At 35.4% G+C, this 19,958-nt stretch overlaps 2 protein-coding genes across 3 annotated transcripts; one reads left to right on the forward strand and one right to left on the reverse strand.

Moving 5' to 3' along the window:
* The first annotated feature begins 4,421 nt into the window (after positions 1-4,421).
* LOC122296344 (NADP-dependent glyceraldehyde-3-phosphate dehydrogenase-like) lies at positions 4,422-11,690 on the forward strand. Of its 2 annotated transcripts, none has more exons than XM_043105954.1 (11): positions 4,422-4,754; positions 5,021-5,111; positions 6,746-6,865; positions 7,395-7,588; positions 7,669-7,797; positions 9,042-9,161; positions 9,338-9,474; positions 9,576-9,731; positions 10,401-10,779; positions 11,158-11,296; positions 11,375-11,690. In XM_043105954.1, exons 1-11 carry the CDS (start codon positions 4,731-4,733, stop codon positions 11,386-11,388), a joined length of 1,503 nt encoding a protein of 500 aa, XP_042961888.1. In that variant the 5' UTR covers positions 4,422-4,730; the 3' UTR covers positions 11,389-11,690. The 2 variants fall into 2 exon arrangements, with proteins under 2 accessions (XP_042961888.1, XP_042961887.1); XM_043105953.1 differs by having other exon boundaries at positions 4,425-4,754; positions 11,158-11,274.
* Positions 11,691-15,690: 4,000 nt separating this feature from the next.
* On the reverse strand, positions 15,691-19,722 carry LOC122297106 (bHLH transcription factor RHL1-like). The gene is made up of 7 exons (XM_043107002.1): positions 18,993-19,722; positions 18,793-18,894; positions 18,563-18,703; positions 18,329-18,394; positions 17,202-17,267; positions 16,955-17,023; positions 15,691-16,131 (listed from the first exon to the last, which is right to left on the reverse strand). Exons 1-7 carry the CDS (start codon positions 19,548-19,550, stop codon positions 15,730-15,732), a joined length of 1,404 nt encoding a protein of 467 aa, XP_042962936.1. The 5' UTR covers positions 19,551-19,722; the 3' UTR covers positions 15,691-15,729.
* Between the last annotated feature and the right edge of the window lie 236 nt (positions 19,723-19,958).

The following is a 19,958-nucleotide window of genomic DNA, read 5'->3' on the forward strand; positions in this document are numbered from 1 at the left end:
AACTTTCATATATGTTCATCCTTGACCTTTATAAAACCACGGTGCAATCATTCCCTCGTTCCTTGTATCAATGCAGATCAGATACAAGGTCAGCTCCTTGTATTCAAATCCATTGTTTTTGTTTAGTTAATTATTCCATTAGATTCCTTTTTAGTTATGAGTTCGTCAGCTGGATGCTCTATTTGGTTGCCGAGAACCCTCGGAGTAAACTATAGGAAAGGTCGAAAATGTTGTTTTTGGGAGCTCTGACCTTACTCCTTATCTGGGTTCTGCGAGAAACCAAAATGGCATGTGATCAACATCAGGATTTCGTTTCCCATCACTTCATCATTAGGATTTTGTTTTCAGTAAGATTCGTTGTCTATGTTTAAGTTTTGGAATGAATAAGTGAACATTTATGCCTTGATGTGAGATACAATGGGCTTGGCTTTGTCAATTGCACTGCCTTTGATGTTCAAGACATGGTTCTACTAAAAGGGTAGCACAGAAGATTGGAGCTTGAAGCAAATCCTTTGGTTCTGTTTGGTTAGGATTGGAATTCCTTATCCAGGAGTATGTGAAGTCTTATTAAGTTGAAAATATTAAAAAAGAGAGGCTCTGTTTTACATCGAGAGACTGTTCCTTATGTAGCTCAGACATTTTCATTTTTCATTGTGATAGATACTTGATATTATGAAAGGCAAGATATTCAATTTTGAGTTTTATAGTTGTAAACTTATATGTCCAACTTTTAAGGAGTTTCTGAAGTTACTTGTCTTTGTCAATTTTCAGATTTTCTAGGAGTTGACTCAAGTGGCAAAGGCTTTGGGATTTGGGAGTACGCTACTCCAAGTCAGTTCAAATTTCTTTAAATGCAAACAATCTCTAGGGCCATCCTCCAAGTTAGTTCAATTTTTTTTTGGATGCAAACAATCTCTAAAGCTATCAGATTATGAGATTTTTCTTTTAAATTACCCAAAGTGTACCTGTAAAAAACTCTTTGCCGAGGGTTAGTGCACCTTTGTTATTAGTTGGGACGTTATTTCTAGATACCTAGTGCTAATAAAATAATAATAATAATTCAGAACTATCTATTTATAACTGGTAGATGATGTACTCGTTAATTTTACTTGTGTCAAATGCTTTCAATGGATTCCACATTTGTGTTGGTTGGCTTGTTCACATTTTAAAGTTCTTGTTTCTTTAGTAGCAAATTTTTTAGATCTGAGTAGCGCCTAAGAAATTAGGAAAGCCTTGAAAGGTCCCGTTTTCTAGATGGATCAGGTAAAAGATACATACTAGCTATTGAGAATGCCAGGGCCACGCTTATTTTGTATGAAATTCCTGTTTGGAAGTCTTCATTAACACACTTGCTGGTTTGGATATCCAAATCCAAGTTATTTCGTTTTATCTCATATAATTATTATAATTTTTATAAATTTTTACACAAAATATAATAAATAATTTAATTTTTTTAAATTTTAAAATAAAATTAATATTAAAAAATTATATCATAATAATATTTTATTCAATTTTTAATAAAACATCTCATCTTATCTCATTTAAACTAATAACTGTTGGTTCCTACTTTCAAAAGCTTGCGATTAAAATCAGTGTTCATGTAGAAATTGTCAACCATGCTTTAGGGATAGATATGGGCCGGAGTTGGTGTTGGAACTTGGTGATCCTATTACCCAATCTTTCTCAAGTTAAAACTATAGTACTTTCACATCCAAGTGTTTTGGGTCATAAACTCATGACCATTTGTACCATTTCAAAATGAGATATCTTTGGTATATCTCAACCCTTGAAAGTCAGTTTGTCTTTTGAAAGCATTTTATCTGCTTGGAGGCATGACAAAAGTTTGGAAAAGTTTTCTTCTAAATTGTGCAAAAGATTGACGATTGACATTCTCTCTAATTATCTGATTGATTTGGATGCTTAAATGCAGAGAGAGATAAATACTAATAGAGAACTGTTATAAATATAAAAAGATTATACAAAATAAATCTATAAATTGATGTAGATTTATAGAATCCGTTAGATCTGTTTTATAATAAAAGTAACTTTACAATATGATATATCACATCAAACCACATCAATTTATAAGTTTACTTGTTTAATTTCTTTATGACTAAAGTATTTTTCTAATATTAAATTCTCATACAAGACGAGACGAGACTTGATCACATGATGTGTCTATCTTTTTTCTAAACAGTAATTGGAAAGATTGACTGCGTAATTAGAAGTTATGTTTGGTCTTGACTAATGGTTCATTTAGATACGAGCAAGGATTTAGGAACATGAATTGACTGGTGGGGCATCTAACTTAAAAGTATTGAAAAATGTATATAAATATGTGGGGTTGGTGCATGCATGCATGGAAGTGAATTAATGCACTGTGAACCACGCGAAACTACTACTTTGTGGCTGCTAGCTATGGTTTTTTTGTTGAACCTGCACCAAGGTTTGGTTATACTATTTCATCTCATTTTTTATAATTATTATAAATTTTTAAAATTTTTACATAAAATATAATAAATAATTTAATTTTTTCAAATTTTAAAATAAAATTAATATTAAAAAATTATATTATAGTAATATTTTATTCAATTTTTAACAAAATATAATTTGGTCTGGAGTGTATAAATGAGGCTGCCGTAGAGGTTAGACTCCTTTTTAAGCACAAGCTGGATGCTTGTACATACGTACCTATCAAACTATCACCACCAACAACGCATGTATTCATGCCTTCAGGCTTTAGCTACTCCTCCGGTACTACTCCAATCTTGGTTAGGGGGATATTGACTTTTTGGTTGGAGCATGTGAAATTAAAAAAATTAAAGAGAAACTTCTTTCAATCCTCCTACCTTAATGTTGCAGGCAGGTATGTAGGACTTCATCATGATGGTCTCAAGCAAGCATGGTCTTTTAGAAAATATTTGAACCTTGATTTTTCTTTTTTATTAGGCATGCATGCTGTATATGTACTGATCTTAATCACGTGGAGGCTTTAAATCAATATTTTATGCCATAAATATTGCAGGTACGTACTATAGCTGTGTAGGGATCGAGGTTCCAAGGAATATACCCCAAAAATTTCATGGAGTGGGGGCCATTCGGTGTGGGTAGGGTCAGGTTTACCAAATTGAGATCAAGAATATATAGCAAAAAAGATAAAAAAAAAAACCATAAAAGAAAAGCAAAGAAATTAAACTTCTTAACTAATTAGTTTGATCAACATCTTCTGGGGAAAATTAAAGCAAATACTATATATGCAAGGTCCAATTGGGAGACATGGTTTTCTTCTTTGGTTTTTCATAAATGTAGAGAATTATGAGCATTTTCTTTTCTTTTTCTTTTTAAATTTGCATTGTTTTCAAACATTCTAATGAATTCATCAGTGCAAATTGATTTTTCCGCCTACTTTTTTTTTATCAGTTATTCTATCCTCATATTATTGAAAGGAGAAATAGAAAGTTTCTTTTGAAAGTTTCAACTGGGGGAGGGAGACTATTGAGGCACAGCCTTTTATGGGTATTGATATATATATATACACCCGCACACGGTATGGTAGTATAGCTGATACTACTGCATGCAATGATCAACAATACAAGGGGAACATTTCTTGGACCGTAGCTTTTAAGATAAAAAGGACAACCAGATATGGCCTATTATTATTACATATACAGTTGCATTCATATTTTTGTTGGGCAGGCCGTTTGGTTTAATTTGTTTGATTGCTGCATTGTTAATATCAACAATATCGAATTTTATGTGAATTGTGGGCAATTTCAATGCAGGAATTGAAGTGATAATCCGAGTCTCAATAAGCAGCTCGCAATATCGATCGAGATCGTATTTGAAGGAAAAAGAAAAAAAAATTAAATTAAAACATAGACCTTCATGAAATGCATCTGCCTGCCTACATTTTGCATAATGGGGCATCACTTTGTCCAAAATTTGGTATTGCAATTTTTTAAATGATCAGTACCCTTGTATTTCTTCTTCTTGCTCTTTGGCACAGCGGCGCCAAACCTACAATAATAAACTAGACTCATTGATTAATTTGATTAATCTCTCTTTTAAGCAGGCATAACTACTGCTCTCTCTCTCTCTCTCTCTCTCTCTCTGAGGACGTGCATGCATGATGTGTCTTTCTCTGCGTGCAGAAAATGGCACATAGGTCCACGTAAGAACGTGCATTCCAGCCAAAATTGTCCTCTTTCACTTAAAGTAGTGGTGATGGCTGATCAAACAGCCATCGATCGACAATATTGTATATTTGAAGCATTCTTGGCAGCTCCATAGCATGGCAAATGGTCTGGTGCAACTGCCAAGTGGCTAATATGCATGCATGCATGAGAGCACATAGACTACTACGATCATCTGAAGAATCAAGTGATAAAAACATATAAACTAACAATTAGCTCATGATCTCTAATATAAAATTGATGGGTCTGCAACATCGATCTATCCTAATTGTTGAAAGAAGCAAAAATACTTGTAAATGAGGGAATTGGTTTTCGATTAATCCTCTGTAATTAAGGTCCCCCGCCCATTAACCATGCACGTTAGATCCAACTTACTTTTGTGGAGTTAACTGCAATAACGTACGGCATTGATACCATCGCTAGAATCGATGAAATCTAGGATAACTTTCTGTTCGGCAGTCTATTTAATCAAATAAATCTCCCTGATGTGAAAGAAGATCACCAAGAGAAGAGAGGAGGAGGCCGAGGAGAGGAGGCATGGCACAGCTTTCTACTACTCAGGTTCTGAAAAAATTAATGGCATATAAATTTTCAATTTACAGGTTCATAATAGACTCATGAGGTTGCGATCATTGCAGGCCGTATATGTAGCTAGCTTCAATTGTTTCAGTCAATATTCCGCATTAATGATCTCCATGTTCATCATGAATCTTTCTTTTTTCCTTTTGTTGGCATTGATATAGTTTGAACTCTTGTTGCTGTATATAATTACTCATTGTATTGATCATGTTCTTTCACTTTCATGTTGATGACTGATCATGATGTAGCTAGCTGGTATTTGTCATGCGTTTCCCAGTTTGCACACGTATCGTACTGTTGATCAGGACCTGATCCAGACATGCAAAGTGAATTCACCAGGTTCTAATTTACATTTCATGGCCGGAAACTTGATTTACATGACAAATCTCAAAGACACAAAGTAATTTGGCAAGTTTTTGTGCAAGCTGATGTGATCAGCTCATGATCTCTTTACAAAAATCTCTTGATCTCCCTCTCACTTGACTTCTTTTTTTCGATGCAATTAAGAACCCTTAGTCCAAACAATCCTTCCCTCTCTCCCGCATTCTTATCTGTCCCCACTACACACTGTTTATAACGTACACATTGCCATTAATTAAAGTTGCTTAAGGACTTTGAAGATCAGTTAATGTTATGGAAATTAATTTGGAAGTATACCCATCAAAGTTATGGCCGAAAGCGGTTCGTTGATATCAAGTTAATGAATTATACTACATATCACACTCTCATTTAAGTAATAAATGCTTAAATGCTCAGCTTTAGAGCGAAAAATTAAAATAGACTATTAAAATTAGGGTGGGCTAAGGTTGACTACCATTAGCTATAATTTAACACTACTTAAATTTGAGCAAAATCTACTTTTTCTATTTTACCAAACAGCTTTTGCAATACATCATAAATATTTGTCTATTCTTTTTTTTTTTTTTCTAAATATTTTTTCAACTGCTTTTAAATTTGTAATATTTCCAAATCTTTCAATCTTTCTAATGTGAACAATTTATCTCTCTGTTGTCAAAATCACATCAATAGCCCAATACAAAATTAAAAAGAAAATAAGCATGAAAAAAACTCATTCATCCTATTGTTGGTGAGCTCTCTATATGTCCTTTTAATTATCATGTTGTGCAAAATTTTTAACTACTTCTCTTTTTATTAAAATAAAATAATCTAATAATATTGTGACTTTTTCATGTTTTATAACTAAAAGTACTGTAAATGTGAGAAATATAAAGAAAGATTAGGAAAAAGAAATAAATAATAAAAAATATTTACAAAGATGAATAGAAACTTATACAGATCATATATTATTAGTTATTTTACATAAAATTGCAAAATAGAGAAGCATTAAGAGTATTACTGCTCTAGAGCCAAAAACAAAAAAGACAAAACAAGAAACTCTTAGGTACAAATTGCATAGGGATTTCCACATAATAACATTATAAAAACTATATATATCCTATTTTTCTCTTTTTTTTAATTTTTTTTTAAAATTTCTTTTTTATCTAGAAAATTTGAAAAATGAAAAGTTAGATACAGCTTCACATACATATAAGAACTCGTGAAGAAAACGAGGGTAGCTGATCGATTTGGTTGGCATGCAACCGTTTGAAAACAAAAAAAAACAAGCGTGATGAAGGAAAATTTGATAAATTAAAAGAAAGGAAAAGAAAAAAAAAAAAAGAGAAAGGAATTGAGTAGCTGATTTGGCAAGCTTTGAACCACCTAATGGCTAATCACCAACCCCTTTTGTCCCAAGTCATTGGAGGATGGAGCAAGGCGTGGCTTACCTTCTCCTTATATATATTACCACACAACACCAAAACCAAACTACACCAGAAACTCCTTACCTTCACTTCCTCACACACAGACAGACTCTCTGCCTCTTTCAAGGGAGTGGAAGAGGGCTTCATTTGAAGTTGTTTCTTTTCTTGAGTTTGTTTCTCTAAGTATGGCTGGGACTGGAGTGTTCTCAGAGATTTTGGACGGAGATGTGTACAAGTACTACGCAGAAGGAGAGTGGAAGAGATCATCTTCCGGTAAGAGTGTTGCTATTATCAACCCGACTACGCGAAAGACGCAGTACAAGGTTCAAGGTGACCATCTTGCTTTGTTTTGGACTAGGGAAAAGTTTTTGGTTCATGTTTTCTTTGCTCGAACTGAGAATCTGTCGCTAAGTTTTGGTGTTTTCTAAAGGAATCTTAGTTTCACGAGTTTTAGGTGACCCATAATGTCTGATATTATCTTTGTTACTATTGATCACGCAAGACTTCGAGATATAAAGTTCAATGGTGCAAAAACCATGTACTAGGTAATTAAAAGTGGGTGATATCAATTTGTTGTGGTTTTAGAATTGAGAATGCCAATAAGCTTGAGCATCTTCTGTGAATTATGACATAAATATACACATTTCAACTACATGACTTCCTTTGGTTAGTCAAAGAATGGTGGAAAGAAAAGTGTAACTCACTGAGTGAAAACTCCAAGCAGAATTATACCAAAATCATTAATTTTGATAATCAAAACCAGTTACAACTCCCAGCAAAACTTATCTTTTCAAAGTTATTTGATTTACATTAGGGGCTGCTTATCTTCTCATGAACTGCTCTTATGTTATCTCTACAGCTTGTACACAAGAAGAGGTAAATATGGTCATGGAAACGGCAAAAAGTGCTCAGAAATCATGGGCCAAGACTCCTCTTTGGAGGAGAGCAGAATTCCTTCACAAGGCCGCTGCTATCCTCAAAGAGCATAAAGCCCCAATTGCTGAGTGTCTCGTAAAAGAAATCGCAAAACCAGCTAAAGATTCAGTAACTGAGGTATCAAAATCATGCTTATATTCATGTTTTAATTATCGATTAATGAAGGCGATTGGTATGAATATTTGGATTTGATGAAGGTTGTGAGGTCTGGGGACCTGGTTTCTTACTGTGCTGAAGAGGGGGTTAGGATTCTGGGAGAGGGAAAGTTCTTGGTTTCGGATAGTTTTCCTGGAAATGAGAGAAACAAATACTGCCTGACTTCTAAGGTATGCTTTTCCACTCTTTTTCCCTTTTCATGATGGAAATTTCTTATTAAATAACGAATTCGAAATATGGATTTATTGAATTAATACAGTGAGATGAGGTATTTTGTAGTTAGTTCTGGCAAAATTATTACAAGCGGTATTCTTGCATTTGCAGCTCATACACATCCTTGCTTTCTTTGGATAAAATAAGTTATAACGTCAGAGATACTGTTATTTATTGATGGCGTAACGCGTTCTTCTGTCTGACAGTCTGACAATGGAGATAAGAAATCGATGAGAATCTTTTGAAACAATCTCACAAAAAGCCAATCCTTTAATACCATAAGTAACAAATTCTAATATTCTAATATTTCCTGGTTCTCTCCTCTGATGTCATACTTCCCAGTTCCCTGTCATTTTTTGTGGAAATGTTGTTATCAATTCTACAGCCCAGTATCCTCATCTTTATCTATACAACCTTGCTTATTATTATTATTATTATTATTTAATATGCAGTTAAATAAGCAGTCCAAGTTCTTCTCGGTTCCCTGTCATTTTCTCTGCATGTTAGTCCACCAAATGTATTTTGATTGCTTTAGTTTCTAAGATGACGGTAAAATAAATGAAAATGTTTACTCTTGGCTAAATTCCATATGAAAATTTCTTTCTATTCCCATGTCCTATCTGAAATTTGATGATAACTTTGGGAAACGCAATGATAATAAGATCTTGATTAATAAATAGAATGAGCAGTGACAGGTAGAGAGGACAGCGAAAGGTTGAGGTCCCACAAAAAATACAGCATTGGACAGTAAATTAGACATGATAACTCATGGAGAAGGTGGATGGGAGTGTAAGTACATTAGCTTAGGTTTTGTCATCCATCGATATCAACAACATCTCATGTCTATTGATGCATATTAACGTTAATCTAAACAGTTCATTGCGCGCGCGGAGGAGCATGCGTGTGAGTGGAAGGAAGGCAAGAGGAGTTTATGATGAACCAGGATAAAACCAAACAAAACAACAATTAAAAATTAATGTACCAATGAATGTATAAGCTTTACCGTCCAAGTTGACTGTATATGCTGTACATCATATAGCACATTCATGATTATGCTGCTGGGTGCATTCTGTTCTGTTTGGATGTATATGTTGTACATCATATACCCCTGAAACACGAAAAGATACAGATATGTGAAAGCATATATACAACAACTTGATATTGGATATGGTTTACATATCACATTTGCTTTATGTTGCAGATTCCGATTGGAGTGGTTTTAGCCATTCCACCGTTTAACTATCCTGTCAATCTTGCTGTGTCAAAGATTGCTCCCGCACTGATAGCTGGAAACTCCATCGTGCTCAAGCCTCCAACCCAGGTACTTCACCTAATGAATTAGCTTATTCTGCACCTAGTCTTCGCAATAATGTATGTAATCTCCATATATATGCACCTCCAACCATTATCATCCGAACTGATGTATGCTTCTTGCCATCTTTTTGTCTCTTCTTGAATGGGGTATGTCTCTTAATCTCACCGTTAACTTCCTTTCAGGGTGCTGTTGCTGCTCTTCATATGGTTAACTGTTTTCACTTGGCTGGTTTTCCCAGAGGCCTTATTAGCTGTGTCACTGGGAGAGGCTCTGAGATTGGTGACTTCCTTACTATGCATCCTGGGGTAAACTGTATAAGGTAAATCCAGTTCCTCTTTCTTTCTCACTAAATTATATCTCTCCATTCCCTTGTAAGGTATTTGATTAGTCATCCCTAACTTGCATTGTTGTTTTGCTCAGCTTCACTGGTGGAGACACAGGTATTGCAATTTCAAAAAAGGCAGGCATGGTTCCTCTTCAGATGGAACTGGGAGGAAAAGATGCCTGCATTGTACTTGAGGATGCTGACCTAGATTTGGTAGCAGCAAACGTAATAAAAGGGGGCTTTTCTTACAGGTAAAAGGATTTTCCATAAATTTCCTTTATTTTACAAGAGGGAAGATGTTGGGGGTTAGCTCCATTAAATCACCATTGCTCTTGATACTAAAGCACAAGAAGATTGAAAATTTTTGCAACTAGAATATATTGTCAATGACAAAGGAAAACTAATTGAGTTATGTTTGCAGGGATCGGAAAGTCATTTTGTAGATATAAGCTGGCTATACATACCTCATTCAAACAATATGTTAGTACTTAGAGAGTGGATGCCCCAGTTGACATAGTTTTATCCTTTTTCCATTGACTAAATAACTTTCCATTTGATATGGTGGAAAATATAGTCAGGAACAACTATGGAATCAAGTTTTGTCATTGTGTTGCTAATTTTTGCTACAACATTCAAGATAATTAATACCTGAGATGCTGTTGCTTGAATGGACTTGGCCACTGTCTTAAGGATTCATTTAGGAACAGTCCTAAAGGGAATTATTCTTCTCTATTTTGATAATATATAGGAGTTGTTCGGTGTTGTCTCAAGCTTCTTATTTGCATAAAAATGGTTGGTTGAAGCATTGGGAACCATGTATTATGATCTACTTCTCTGCAGTACCAAACTGAGCCTAATTGTTTATGCTCCCTGTGACTGCTAAGATATTTTCTAAAGCTTGGTGCCGACGTTAATGGCAGTGGTCAAAGATGCACAGCAGTTAAGGTCATCCTGGTGATGGAATCTGTTGCTGATGCCTTGGTTGAGAAAGTGAAAGCAAGAGTCGCTAAGTTGACCGTTGGGCCACCTGAGGAGAACTGTGATATCACTCCTGTGGTGTCAGAGTCATCTTCTAATTACATTGAAGGGTTGGTTAAGGATGCTAAACAAAAAGGAGCCACATTTTGCCAAGAGTACCGAAGAGAGGGCAACCTCATCTGGCCGTTGTTGTTAGATAATGTTAGGCCTGATATGAGGATTGCATGGGAGGAACCATTTGGACCTGTTCTGCCAGTTATTAGGATCAGTTCTGTAGAAGAAGGAATCCACCATTGCAATGCTAGCAACTTTGGGCTCCAGGTATACATCTCTCCTCTAGTTTTCTGAATATTGTGTTTCGATTCTCCTAAAGTTCATACTGTTTGCACTAATGTCCATCTTACACCTAACATGTATATTTACTCATTTGCTAATTAGAGGGCAATGAACAATCTCCTCATCTCAAATATAATTGAATTATCTGAGGTTTGACCACCTGTAACACTAGTTCAATCTACCCTGATTGTCCACTTAGAGGTTTTTTCACGGAACTTAAAACCAAGGGATCAATCTGTCTATAAGTGAAAATATAGTAGTTTAGCCATTATCGAACACTTATGATTAATTTTTCAGCAGCCTGTCTGCTATGATTAATCTCTCCCCACACGTTTGATCAAAGCACATGAATTATATATGCAGGGCTGTGTATTCACCAGGGACATCAACAAAGCAATGTTGATCAGTGATGCAATGGAGACTGGGACAGTTCAGATAAACTCAGCACCAGCTAGAGGACCGGATCATTTTCCTTTCCAGGTAGGATTATTTTCCTTTCCAGGTAAACTAACTCTCAAGAAACCTGTCAGCTTAAGTTCATTATCTCAATGCACATAAACAAATTCTTCTTTCATGACAGGGCATAAAGGATAGTGGAATTGGGTCGCAAGGAATCACCAACAGCATAAACATGATGACTAAGGTCAAGACCACAGTCATCAACTTACCAACCCCTTCATACACCATGGGCTAGTGGTAGTATATGGATCATCACCGCTACTCATACTGCAGCCACCAAAAATTATGTAAACGAACGACGTTTGTAGACTTTAGTTTCCTTTATTTTCTTTGTCAATTTGTAATTGTTGTCAATGGACAGCCAGATGAATAATGGGGATACACGAACTCAGACAATAGTAAGCGTTATAAATAATGCAGTAGCTTTTGCAGCAGTATTGTTTGGCTTTACTTGCTCCTGTTTGCCACATAAAGTAATGCAGTAGACAATATGGGAAAGGAATTAAGCCAAACAAGCCCACTCTTAAATCTAGTGGACCAGGCTTGCACTTAAATATGTACGGTTTTCAATGACAATGGGCTGGCAGCTAGGGCTCAATCGCGCCTAAACTTGATTATAGTCGAGCCAAACCCATGTGCATTTTAAATTATTTTGTTAATTAAATTTTGTCATATCAATGATATACCTTATACACCGACTTGTAAATATAAATTTATTTTGACTTATTATAAGGACGAGACTCATATAGTAAGAAAGTACTATCATGTTGTCCACATGTCAATAATATCTAATAATTTTTCCTAGTTAAGAGGAATAGCGAGTTAGTGTAAAGGACGTGTCCCACAACCGAACGTGATCGTTAACTTGCTAGCTATTATGTGGGTGGCAATGAGTGCTTATGACAATTCCGATGCCTAAGTTAATAACAAATGATGGATAATAATTTAAGTATGTAATTAGATGATCTAGAGTTACCTATTATATATAGGCGTAGAAGTCCATTGGATCAACACTGTAAATAGATTAGGTTCACGCGGTAGTTAGCCGTGAGGCTTATCCATAAATTACTAGAGTGATCTAACAGCCATACTATGGATTTCCATTGGGAAAGGCTTATCCCTCCTAGTAATTAGGGCAGCCAAGCAGCTTATTCGAACGTCTTTCCTTCAAGAGTAGTTGGTCGTAGTTAGGGCCATGATTTCGGCCAAGCCAATATTGGACCCTCCAATTAGGATTAAGGAGAAAGAATCAAAACCGTTGTTTTGATAACATTTTAAATCACAAACTAATCCAAAAGTCTAAACTAATTAGAAAATATTAGTTTTACTATATGATATATATTTCAAGATTTCATGACAGTGGAATTCTATTGAAATTTCTCCTCCAAGAAAGCTTTCATACTGGAGCAAATGCAGGGGAAAAAGATAGACTTGAAACAGAAAACTCTACATTGCATGCTGACAAGAAGTAGTGGAGAACATGTCTTCCTCCCACATGTTGATATCTATCTTAAGGATTGGTGCTAATGTATGCGTGTGATAAGGTCAATCTCAGGATGGTTTGGTATGCATTTCAATTAGTAGGTTAGCATCCACTAACCTAAGTTAATAATCATAGAATGTTTTTGGTCTCCAGCTGTCAAATATATAATAATGTATCCTAATTAACTTAAATTAAGGATGTCTTCACCAATGAAATGAAGTAACGTTCCACCTACTTAATTAATTGATTGATGAACTTCATTGATTCACATCTTTTTGACTTTAAGTTTGAAGGCGATAATCAAACAAAATGCTCAATACACAGATGCTCAAAAGGAAATAATCAAATAAAATGCTCTGTTTTAGCCCAAACAAAGATATTTCAATGGAAGTGATGTTTGAACGAGATGCTAAATCATTAGCCATTTCAATAAAACTGAAAAAAGATCATCTTCAATTATTCCTGTTTCCTTGGTATATCCAAGGTATCTTGAGATATGTCTTAGCTTAATGATTGGTAGGTAGAAAACAATATGTTGAAGCTAAAGCTAAAGAACACCTCACACTTTCCCAAACGCAACCTACTTGACTCTCTGTTCTGTACATTACCACTGCTGATGACTTAATTCATTTCTTAATTAGGAAAATGAGGTTTAGGTGGGCTTTGAATTATGAAAGATAAGAATTTAATGCTAAAAGTTTGTAAAGCTTTGAAGTAGGGATGGTTAAAGTGGGGTTTATAATCAAGCATCATTGATATAGACCCCCATAGCGTGCAAACCACAAGTAGACGTGGTCAAGCCAATAATTTAGCCATTGTTGGCTTGGCTTTTTGTGTTGTGTGCGACCCGGTTTGATGACCCAACCCGACAAAGATTCCTTGCAATTTTTTTTTGTGAGTTTTTAATGAAGCTTGGGCTATAGAGTGAAGGATTGGCCAGAGTGATTGGTTGAGGTTTACATTATATTGTATTAAACTATTGTACGGCCGCACTGTATCTTTAATTGTCATCTTAATAAAATTCTCTGTAGCTCCATGGATGTAGTCACATTACCAAATCACACTAACCTTGTGTCACGAACCTTATGTCGTGTATGATTGATTCCACTTTTTGTTTTACTTTTTCTCTTATCATTCCTAATAGTCATATACCCCCTTGATGATATTTAGAGAGAGTTTTAAGTTGCAATTAAAACAAAAATGATTGATTCTTTTACTTTATAAATCTTCTTATATATGAATTTACTGTCTAATGTGCGAACACACTGTCAAGTCGATCGAGTTTTAAAGCTCGATTACAAGTGATGAGTTATAAATTCAAGAATCTTAAGTACTTTAAGGTTGAATTACTCCTCCTGCTCCCTAATAGCTATTTTTAACCTTTTGTTTAAGAAACAATAATGCTAGATAAAGTCTATAGTGTGCAATTTATTTCGTGATCGAAACTGTTTTCTATTCGATTTGCTTTTATTTACTACACCATGTCCAAGGTATTATTCTGAAGTGGATGTGGTGTGCTGCAGTGCAGAATATGAGTATTGGTTGTACTCCTAATCATTTACCTAAGGCTGCAAGCTTTGAAAGCTGAATCAACAGTGATGGCGAGGCGATTGAATGAATTTGATTCTAAAATTCTAAGATTGTGATGAATTAAGTTGTGTGTGGGGGAGGCAGTGGCTGGGGAAGTGGCAGGGCTATGTTCATTTGCCGGTGGCAGACATCTTGGATGAAATCGATACAAGTTGTCAAGCTCGGTGGTAGAATGAATGAAGCCATGCCTACAGGGAGACTAATTAATTTGTTGACTATCTTGCCAACATGGGGCCGGCCGAAAGCCATATCTCTCTGAAATTTTGGTGCTTGGTGGTCCAAAACGGCTTGCAAAAGATAAGCATGCTTATGATTGAGCCTAGTAAATAAAACATAATTTCTTTCATTTTTGGCGATGAGGATATCCAAAGTTATAATATAAATAATTAAATCTATCTCTTTCCATCAATTTAAACTTTAAACTTTTGATATAAGTAGTAATTTCACATAATATTAGAAAAAATGTTCTAATCTTGACTTAACATTTTACCTTATTTATTTAAATATTTCACGTGTTTATCTACTCATTGAAGTTATTTCACAAACACGACATGAGAAGTCGATGAAACATAGCTCTTTGAAATTGTTTGCGCCCATAATTTCGAACCTCAGATTTGAGCCCACGCCTAGGGGATTAAATGATGAAATTTCTACTAATGATGTGTTAAAACACTCAAGCTTGACTTTGAGCTCACCTTGCTTCATTAGTCAATGAGAAACTCAAGTTCAAATCAACCCCAAGCTTCAAACTTCCACTGATTACATGGATTTAACTCTTCATAGTTAATAATTGCTCACAGCCTGGCTGAGTTTCTATGAACTTTCTCACCAACTTTTATCCACTGAGCCCATGCCAATAAAAGCGACACGTCATTGAGTGGTTGACTTGATCCTCAATCCACATTGCAATTGGACCAACCCACAAAGCAAGTAGCTTTAGCAGAGTAAAAGGAAAAGAAATAAAAACAAGACAAAAACCACATAAAACTTTATCAAAAGACAACCTCTGATACATAAACAAATCACAAAATCAGTACTTTGTTATTCTAAAGCTAAAATTCCAATAATAACATAATGAATGCGTATTTAAAACGCTTTCATTAGAAAAAGTTTAGGACATTATAATAATATAACCAAATTGCATAAGATAAAATAATTAACAAATAAACAAAAAAGTGTGACATCTTTGGATTAGGTGGGTAGCTCATGGTGGTGAAGTTAGCCTTAGCCAAAAAAGTCTACGGAAATACGGCGTCGTTTATCGACTCCAAAAGCTTAGAGGGCCCCTGAGGCCTTATTTCCGTAGACTTTTCTTTCCTTCTTTTCTTCTCTCTCTCTGTTTTTTTTTTTTTAATACTAAAAACTGCTTTTGCATGACCAAAAAGTCAGTCAACACCGTCAACTCACGGCTTGGAAACCGAGGCAGCGTCCTTGACGGGAGCCTCACCGGAACCGTTACCCACAGTGACTGACTGGACGGTCAACACGGACATGCTGGGGGAGGAGGGGCCCTCGCCACCGTTGGATTGGAGCACCGAGTGGTGGTTGTTGCCGATCATGGGGTTCCTGGAGTGACACGTGGCGGTGGAGATTGCCGTTGCAAGTGAGATGGGCATGAGGCAGAGACCTTTACCTTGGAGGTATTGCATGGCAGAACCCATATCCTCCTCCATCAGCTTCGCCACCTGGTGTTCCGTCACCGTCAGGCTGTCGTTAGACGACGCCGTTTGGTGGCCATTTGAGGAGCTGTTGCGCCCACCGAGTGACCCACCACCTACACCGGCTTGAATACAGTCACCGCCCCCCTACAACAACGACAAATCAAACTCATTTCTCTTTGCGTAAAATTATAAAGAGTGACAGTCGTACATATAAAGAAAAAAGCTTTCATATTTACACACACGTAGATATAGATGTAGATCATATAGCAGAGGAAAAAGCTCGTGAGAGAGAGAGAGAGAGAGAGAGAGAGAGAGGAATCTGAGAAAGGGAGCACGCGTGCTGCTTTTGTTTTGTCGTTTTGTATTGATTGAGAATGAAAGAGAGACTTTGACGATGATGATGCCATGATATCGTTCAATTTGTCTGTATTTCTTAGCATGGAAAATGATATGCAAGTACTGTATGTACAAATTTCGCACCAAGTGTTTTTATAAAAAAAGATACTCTATTAAAAAAATATATACTTTAACTATAAAAAAAATTACACAAATTAAATTTATAAATTAATATATTTTAATATATACATTAAATTATAAAATTATTTTTATTATAAAATAAATGTAACAGATTTCATAAAATTACATTAATTTATCAATTTATTCTATTTAAAAATCTTTAGATCACATACCATATAGTAGTTTTGAGTTGAAATTCTGATTTTATACTCTATAAAATTTAATTAAATATATCATATAATGATTATTAAGAATATAATATAAAATATTATATATCATTTCCACATTATGTATCATTATGTAATTTTTTTTTTTTATTCTATTTAAAGGTATATATATTTATATATTAATATATATATATATATATGTGTGTGTGTTGAAATAAAAAGATGAAAATATAACAAATTATAGAATTTTTCATAAATTTATCTAATTCTTGGTTTCAAAGTACCTCGGGAGACATATCAGCAACAAGGGGAGCGACCGCAGCAGCACCGCCCAACCTGCTCATGCTCAGAACCTGTACCCAAAATGGAAGTTTAGTTTCAGAAACCCATGCATTTAATTAAAAATTCTCGATATTTCAACCACCAAAGGGAATCAATCCTTCCCCATTATTATTATCTAATAAACTCCAGTACAGAACATGTAATTTTAAGCACAGAGAGAGAGAGAGAGAGAGAGAGCCTTCTCTGTACCTTGACTTGAAGCTGGAGGAATTTCACGTAGTCTATGATCTCATCCAGCATTGAAGGCTTGTCTGTCTGTCGTACCAAAACTCCCATATATTAAAAAATATATATATAACATATTAATATATGTTTTTATGCGATCACGTAAAAATAAATTGAGATGAAATAAATTAAAAAATAAAAATATTATTATTTTAAAATTTAAAAAAATTAAAAAATGTATTATATTTTATATAAAAATTTAAAAAATTATAATAATAAAATAATATAAATTGAGATGAGATGAATTCAATATCCAAACAGTGCTTAATAAGTATTTTCTTATGTGGTTGGTCGACAGAAGTTTATTATGTACAAGTAATTTCATACTATTGACCTCTATATATGACCTGAATACATTAACAAAAGAACATGCCTATTACCAAACTCAAGAAAAAAATACTTGGTAGGCGGTAGATTTCTTTTAGATAGAGACAGAAACTTAGAAATGATTTTCAAATAAAATAATCTCCTCACGTGAATATCATCAATCGACCGAAAATTAAGGAGAACACTGATCTATGTTTTTAATTTTTTTATAAAAAAATAAATATATTTTTATAAAATTTTTAAAATATTATTATTTACAATTTAACTCAACTCATATCAAACTTAACCCGAATAATATTCTAAGCCACCTACTAATTGAGTTGTTGTATTCAATGAGGAAAAGAAAATACTTCCATTTATTAACTATGATCAACATCTGCCCTCAATATATAATAAATATTGAGCAGAAAAGATAATAACTAAAAGAGAAATAATACTTATAGTTGTGAGTATGTGTAATCAATTTAAAAGTAATGAATAAATATGAAATTTATATAAAAAAATTAAATTTTTAATAATAAATCTTACTTTTTTTTTAAATAATTATATGATATTCACCCACTTCACAATTATACATGACATTACTCTAACTAAAATGACCCAACAAAATATTCCATCCAGATTGCTATATATTTAAGATTTTTTTCATGTTAGAAAAAAAAAAAAAAAAATGGAAATTTATTTCTTTTTTTTTTCTCTTATAAATCAGGCTGATAATAATAATAATAATAATAATAATAATAATTTTCTGGTTTTGTCGTCACCTTGTTGGCATTGGGAACCAGTTCTTGTAGGGCTTTCATTCTCTCAGCGATTCTCTCCCTCCGTAACTGCCACATACCGAAATCACCCCCAATCATTTCAGAGAATAAGAACGAATACAACCCTAATTATATGTAACTGCTTCCGTTTGGATGCTCGGAAAACGTAAGAAAACAAACAGGGCATGAAACAAAACAAATAAGTAAGTCCGCAAAAGTCAAAGGAAAAGTCTTTACTCGTTCGGCGATGCTGTGTGGGTCAGTGGCTTGACCTCGCCGAGCCCTCACCCTCTGTCTTGGTTGAGCCGGCGCACTCCCCGCAGAACCACTCGCCGGAGCTTGGTTCATCACGGCGCCAGGAGCTCCGTAGTTTTGGCCCTGGATAGGTCTGCCCCGTAAAATAACCGAAAAATAATACCCTACGAGTTAATTCTTCATTTTTATCAAATTTCAGCTGCAAAAACTACCTGAGGATGTTGAAAATGCTGAGCCTGGTTAGGTGTTTGACCCTGTGCGTGAATAGATCCAGCGAACCCGTTATACAGAGCTTGAATAGAACCCTCACCTCCCTGTAAAAGAGAAAAAAAAAAAAATACTCCATGATTCGCCATTATTAATGCAAATAACTCATAAGACGGTTTCCATTTTTTCTGTAAAAAAAACTCACCGGATTGGCAGATTTGAAAGACGAAGACCCATCGACTACGTCGTCTGACCCCAAAGACAGCGGCATCTGAATCAGCCCAGACTCGCCGACTCCGGCTCCGGCGCCGGTCACACCCCTGGACATCAAGAGCTGCTGCTGGAGCATCAAGGCAGCAGCTGAAGCCGACTTGACAGAGCCACTAATCTGGTGGTTGCGGAGCTTGGAGGCGAGGGTGGAGGAGTCATCGAACTGGAAAGCAACATTGTTGTTGTCATGGTTGGACGGAACCGACTCGTCGGTGAGGTCTCTGGGCTTGAGTTCCCAGGCGGTCTTGGTAGGGTTGGTGGGGTTGAGGTCAGACCAGGAACATGAAGGAGAGATGGTGGAGAACATTTGCTCCAAGAAGTCTTCTTGGGAGGTGGGGTCGAAGTGGCCGGAGTTCTGGACCTGGTGATGCTGGTGGTGGTGAATCTGAGAGTTCTGGATCTGTATCTGTTGGTTATGGAGGTCTTGGAGAGAGATTTGAGGTGGGTTTAAGAGGGAGTTCATTCCTTGCATTTCTCTGCTACAAGGTTGCATATCTTGCTGCTTATACGAATTGGATACTCAGAGAGAGAGAGAATGAGTCAGGGGAATGAGAAGTACTTGAGAAAACACAAGGAAAGCATATTTATGGGGGCTTACGAATGTTTGGAAGCTGATGAAGTTGCCGTGTATCTGTGCTTCTCTGTTTGTTTCTTGTCTCGGAGGTTAATGTCTTGGGGTTATATAAATGCGAAAAGTAGGGGTTGTTTGTTTGGGGTTGTTTGTTTGTTTCGTCGTATTAGCGACTCAAGCGCGTGAAGACCCATTGGAGCTTCAAGATGTTTGGGATCTCACTCTCTGTGGTTGTAGTTGTAGGGCTGGAATGTTTGACTATGATGACTTACGAATTTATCATGTGATGCGTCAAGCACCAAGAAAAAAAAAAAAAAACTATATTTTGAG

This window comes from Carya illinoinensis, chromosome 15 (assembly GCF_018687715.1).
Source record: "Carya illinoinensis cultivar Pawnee chromosome 15, C.illinoinensisPawnee_v1, whole genome shotgun sequence".
NCBI classification, from domain to species: domain Eukaryota; kingdom Viridiplantae; phylum Streptophyta; class Magnoliopsida; order Fagales; family Juglandaceae; genus Carya; species Carya illinoinensis.

Bases quoted from the DNA above. Each gene is read 5' to 3' on its own strand.
- LOC122296344 (XM_043105953.1), top strand. From the start codon at position 4,731: ATGGCACAGCTTTCTACTACTCAG. The intron at 5,112-6,745 runs GTTCTAATTTAC...GAGTGTTCTCAG, and splicing joins ATGCAAAGTGAATTCACCAG to AGATTTTGGACGGAGATGTG. The intron at 7,798-9,041 runs GTATGCTTTTCC...TTTATGTTGCAG, and splicing joins AATACTGCCTGACTTCTAAG to ATTCCGATTGGAGTGGTTTT.
- LOC122297106 (XM_043107002.1), bottom strand. From the start codon at position 19,550: ATGCAACCTTGTAGCAGAGAAATGCAAGGAATGAACTCCCTCTTAAAC. The intron at 18,395-18,562 runs GTAAAGACTTTT...GGTATGTGGCAG, and splicing joins CACACAGCATCGCCGAACGA to TTACGGAGGGAGAGAATCGC. The intron at 17,024-17,201 runs GTACAGAGAAGG...TTTTGGGTACAG, and splicing joins TCCTCCAGCTTCAAGTCAAG to GTTCTGAGCATGAGCAGGTT.